General features: G+C 44.3%; 1 protein-coding gene across 1 annotated transcript in view; it reads right to left on the bottom strand.

Annotated features, from left to right (window-relative positions):
* Positions 1–6: 6 nt before the first annotated feature.
* CALCRL (calcitonin receptor-like) overlaps positions 7–5,234 on the bottom strand; it is a 34,608-nt gene continuing 29,380 nt past the window's right edge. The window contains exons 13-14 of the mRNA XM_005866128.2: positions 5,012–5,053; positions 7–363 (exon numbers count right to left, since the gene is read on the bottom strand). Of these exons, the coding sequence (XP_005866190.1) occupies positions 136–363; positions 5,012–5,053 (270 nt within the window). The 3' untranslated portion in view covers positions 7–135. The remainder of the gene's footprint in view (positions 364–5,011; positions 5,054–5,234) is intronic.

The raw sequence follows: 5,234 nt of genomic DNA, 5'->3' as shown, positions 1-5,234 counted from the left end.
GTGACTGAATTCATAGGCGTGTTCTCTGTGGCAATCAAGAAATCCACTTAATATGGAAGTCTTCTGGTTATAAAGTCATGGATCTAAGTCCTTGAGCATAGAGTGGCACACTATGGGGGTTGAACAGTCCTGCCCCTATTGTAAGATATAATCATTTAACTTCTCCGGCTTTAAGACGACATTCTCAATGTCCTGGATGCTTTTCCCATTTGAGTGCTCGCTGGAGAAGTCGTGACTGTACGCCGTGCCGTCACTGATGGTTGACACTGTGTAGGACGCGCTGCGGAGGGCATCCGAGTGCGAAAAGCTGCTTCCAAACTGGATCTTATATTGATACCAGTTTCTTCTTAGAATTGCTTGAACCTGTCGATCAAGAGGAAACAGAAAGAACAAGAGCAGTCCACTTTTTGGAATGAAGATATTGTGTAATATCATAAGTTATATATAAAGGCTTTTAAAAAAAGGCATTAATATTAGTGAATAATATTACCTTTTTCCTTTCTTTTTTAAAAAATTATCTTTATTGTTGAATGAATTCTAGCTGTTCCATCTTAGTTCCCCACTGACCCCTCCACCTCCCACCCGCCCCCCTCCCAGGCCCTCACCACACTATTGCCTGTGTCCATGGGTAATGCATAGAGGCATGTACGTTCTTGGGGTAATCTCTCTCCACCCACACACCCAACCCCGCTTTTTAAACTTAATTTAAAAAATTAAATTGAGTGAACCATCTTCATGTTAGGGAATCATTGCTCTTACTCTGCACTTGTAGATTTCATTAATATTTTCCTTTCCATGCCTTATTTTTTAAGCTTTCATAATGAATATGAATGTATTGGTGTAAAACAAATAGTCAATACAGACGCCATTACAAACCTGTGTGTGCAACTTTGAAGTTTATAACAATATCTTTAGAAACAGAATGAGATGATGAATGAGAGTATAAAAGAAGAGGGACAAGAGATAAAAGAAAAAGAAATAGGAGTACAGGGAATATAAATCATCATCATCACCATCATCATCATCACCATCTGCTTTATCATCATCATCTCCAGCAGCAGCAACAACCTTTTACTGAGTGATTAGCATATGCCAGGGGTTGAGCTACATTCTGGGGGGGTGGGGGGGGAGAGCAGGGCTCCTGTCCGCATGGAGCTCACTCCCTGGAGGGAAAAAGTCCCCAACAGATAATTGCAGATGAGATGAGGATTGAGAAAAACTGGACAGGCCATCCCATGGTGACTTTGGTTTTAACTGAGCATACGACACTGGTGTGATTTTCTTCAGACTGAGTCAGTGAGGGCCAGTGACTCACCTCCCCCTCAACACCCTGGGCCTCTCCAGGTGTCTGAGGAGAGAGGAGACGGGCTTGGGGGCCAGCTGTTTCTTGTTATAAGTCTCTAAGCCACATTCCAGCGACCTGATCTGTGTCTTTTCAAAGTATGTGCAGCTTTGAACAGTCTCCCTTGCCCGGCCTGGCCTGGCTCAGTGGCTGAGCGTCGACCTACAAACCAGGAGGTCACTGTTCCATTCCCGGTCAGGGCACATGCCCGGGTTGTGGGCTTGATCCCCAGCCTGGGGCGTGTAGGAGGCAGCCCATCAACAATTCTCTCTCATCATGGATGTTTCTCTTTCCCCCTCCTTCTCCCTTCCTCTCTGAGATATATATATATTTTCTTCCTCAAGCTCCCCTATTCCTTGGCCCTTTGATTACTGCCTCAAAGAGAGTCTGAGCATCTGATTTTCATGCTAATTCAAGACCCCTCGCTGTGTTTGTTACTAAGGGATGGACTGACTGAAGACAGTCACTATATAGTTTCTGAGTGGAAGGAAGTAGAATGCAACTGAGTACAAAATATTCTACTGAGTGTTACTAAGACACTGACAGGAAGTCATACCTTAGCTGTGAATGTAGTACTTAGAGTCTTAAAAAGGAAAGCTTAAACTCTAAAAGCCGAAACGGTTTTTGAACTGACTGTTTGCTCTTGAACTGCCTTGACTAAGATCAGCACCCTGGATCCTATCAGCAAACAAACACATAAACACACACACACCATGGAAGTGAACAAGGAGCCTAATTAAAACCTATCGGCCTTTAGGCATCTGTTTGTGCGTAGTATTCTCCATAAAGGTGTGACGCTTTTCATTTGCCTCATTTAATACAATTTCAAAATTATCTGGGTCATCACAACACTTGAGAGTAGTTATTCCACTTGGTTCTGGATGGGTACCTTCAACAGGACGTGAAAGTGTCCACTTTTAATAAACTTTAAGAAAAATTTAATAGGGAAAGGTAACAAGGAAAATTGCCATTGGATGGGAAGATAGCCTGATGTTATTAAAGATATTAAAATGTTTTTCATTGTTTTACATGTGTGTTATATAAATAGCTAGGCCAACTGTTTAGAATATTATATTACAACTCTATATACCCCTTAGCAGCTGATAAGGAACCAGTGCTACACTCAACCTAAATCAATGAAAAGATATTTAATAAAAAATTCTACCCAGTTCTCATTACAGAACATGGGCCCTGTTGTTCTCAACACAATTTTATTGACTTTGTAAAAATAACTGCTCTCAAGTACGGTGGTTCTTCACTGTCCAGGGCCCTGCTGACGGCGAGAATTCCTGGTTTATGCAAACAGCGCACATCTTTGTCCCCATGGACGAGAGATGAGATGAGAGAATGTCGCCCGAGCACTTGTCAGGCCACAGTTACTTCACTAGTGAGAAATACAAATGGACATTTTGCCTAAAACATAAAATACATAGCACGTGAGAGTAAAACAAGAACAGAGATACTGAGCCAAAGCAAGCGATTCCACCTAACGGCGGACACGAGAGGGAAACGGATCCTTTGAGAATGATTGTAAGAAGCGCATGACGTCGTTGGACCCACACACCATGAATCTGGAAGCTGCGTTTCCATGTTGTGAGCGTGTGAGAGACGGAGAGAGAGACAATAAAGGCGGATGATGGTGTTTCTCAAGAGGAGAATGAATCAGGCACAAGCAGGGTTACATCTTAGGAGACGAAGAGCAGGGGACAGAAGTTGCAGATGGGAGGAACTGAAAGATTTGGCAACGGCTTGGCTCACGGGTTTTGTAAGATTGAAACTTTTCACTGCCAAAGGGTTCGCAATGTGAGGACGTGGCCGAAGATCAAAGCTGCGCCCCGCTTGCTTACTCAGACGGAGTGCAACTCGGCGCTGGCCAGGAGTGAGCCAGTCCCTGGGCGCTTTTTCTAAATTAAAGGGCCAATTTGAGATTTCACTCCAATATGATTAACTTTCCCTTTTTAAAAATGTATTTTTGAAAATGGTCGACCTGACAAGTCTAGTAAGGAACCTGGCATGCACTGAGGGTGCACCCTGGTGCTGAAACTCTATGTTCCTCGCTTCCGTTCCTCCTCGCGGGCCCCGTGTGAGGAACTCGCTGTTACTTTTCTTTAGGGTTAGAGTATTGGCCAAGGGACCCATCCAGAACCAAGTGGGATCTTTGGGGTTTAAATGCACTGTCACACCCGTGCTTTTATTCCATGCTGCCTCCTATCACCACATATTTCATTAGTGATTACGTTTTGTACCTTTTCAATTCACCCTTTATAAAAATCACACGTGTGTCTGCCGAAGCAGAGGTACCTACTCATACTTAACACGTTCTTTGCATGTTGTCCATACCTCTCTCATCTAAGTTTAATTATAAAATCCCATGTAGGCAGTAAACAGAATTGTCTAATTCAGCTTAAGTGTGTAGTAGTACATAACAATTGCTACTTGAATGTTATTATCAAAAATGATTTATCTATTTTTCTTGATTGGGTGTTCTGTCTCTACTTCTCACTGACATTAGAAAACAGCACCTGGCCCTCTAGAGAGAAGAATCCGGGAAGCACCACTTAGCGATATGAAAGGTAGTCTCCACTGCCGGACAGTTCTACAGCCGTTAGGAGTAAATCACTATATACAGCAGATGCCTCTGTTCACAAATTAAAACATGTCAATTTTAATTTAAAACTTAAACTTGAAGTTTTACTCTTTGCTAAGAGAAAGAAGAAAAATATTGAGCCAAAGAAAGCGATATCTAATTGTTTCTAAGGCGCACATGATGGCCAACATTGACTTGTCTGGTGGGAACGGTTCTCTAAGGTCATGCTAACTGCTTCCATCTGTTCTCCGTCTGAAGCTCCGTGATAAGCTCACAGTTACCGAGTGTCCCCGGCTCGCTCAGCTGCTGCCTGGGTTTCTAAACTTGGTCGCATGTTGCCAGAACCCTCCAGCAGGTTAAAATTTGTCAAGTGGATTAAAAACATACAGAGCTAGGCCAATGGAGCGCAAATGACTGCGCATCACGCCGTTCGTGGGCATGAGAAATCGAGCACCACCAGATTCTAGAACTCCTGGAACTCCTCCGTTAGCACAGACTTGGACGGAAATGTGGAAATGTCCAGGACTACATGGCTGTGTTTCAAATCACAGCACGCCAGGCTCTCGCTGTCCGAATCCACTGCAGCTCCTCCTTATATAACCGAGAGTCTAATTTTTAGAAATGCTCTTGTATCTACCATAAAGCTGTTGCCAAACAACACATGTGGGCCAGGCAGGGAAAAACAAACAAACAAAACACAGAGGAAAGGGGAAAATAAAATGAGCCCATTCTCCTTCCTCTGAGAGGCTGTGCAGGTCCTGTGGGGTCCGGGAGGGGCTGGCCCGCACAGGTCCGCGTCCGGAGGAACAGGTCACTTCCAAAGGCAGGTCCCAGGCTCGGTAAATAAGAGCCCCGGACAGAGTATCTCACCGTGAGGCCGACTCTGTCCCTGGCCTTGACCTCCCCAAATGGCCTGAGAAGAGACTCTATGGTGCTCTGTCCCGAGGGAAACACTATTGGAAATAGTTGTTCCTGGGAATTCGTAATTCTGCCTCATGGGTTTTTTTTGTTTGTTATTTTTAAAGAAAAAAAAATACATGACTCCTATGAACACATCAAAGGAATACCATCAACCACCATACCTCTCCGTTAAAGAAGCAGAAGATTGTGGAGACCAGAAGACCCTGTAGGAGAAAAACAGAACAATCTGATTCCAAGCAGAAAAGATACGGTCCATGATTTAAAACCCGCTCACGGCCCAGGTGGTTAGTGAAACCTGTGGGTACAGTCAGCTCCACACCCACTAGGTGCCTCCAGCCAGGGCGCGCCCTTCTGGGAACCCGCCCTCTGCCCAGGTGGCCGCAC

The sequence above is a fragment of the Myotis brandtii genome, unplaced genomic scaffold (assembly GCF_000412655.1).
Source record: "Myotis brandtii unplaced genomic scaffold, ASM41265v1 scaffold221, whole genome shotgun sequence".
Taxonomy (NCBI): Eukaryota; Metazoa; Chordata; class Mammalia; order Chiroptera; family Vespertilionidae; genus Myotis; species Myotis brandtii.
Note: the sequence above shows the minus strand (reverse complement) of the source record. Positions and strands in the feature narration are given on the sequence as shown.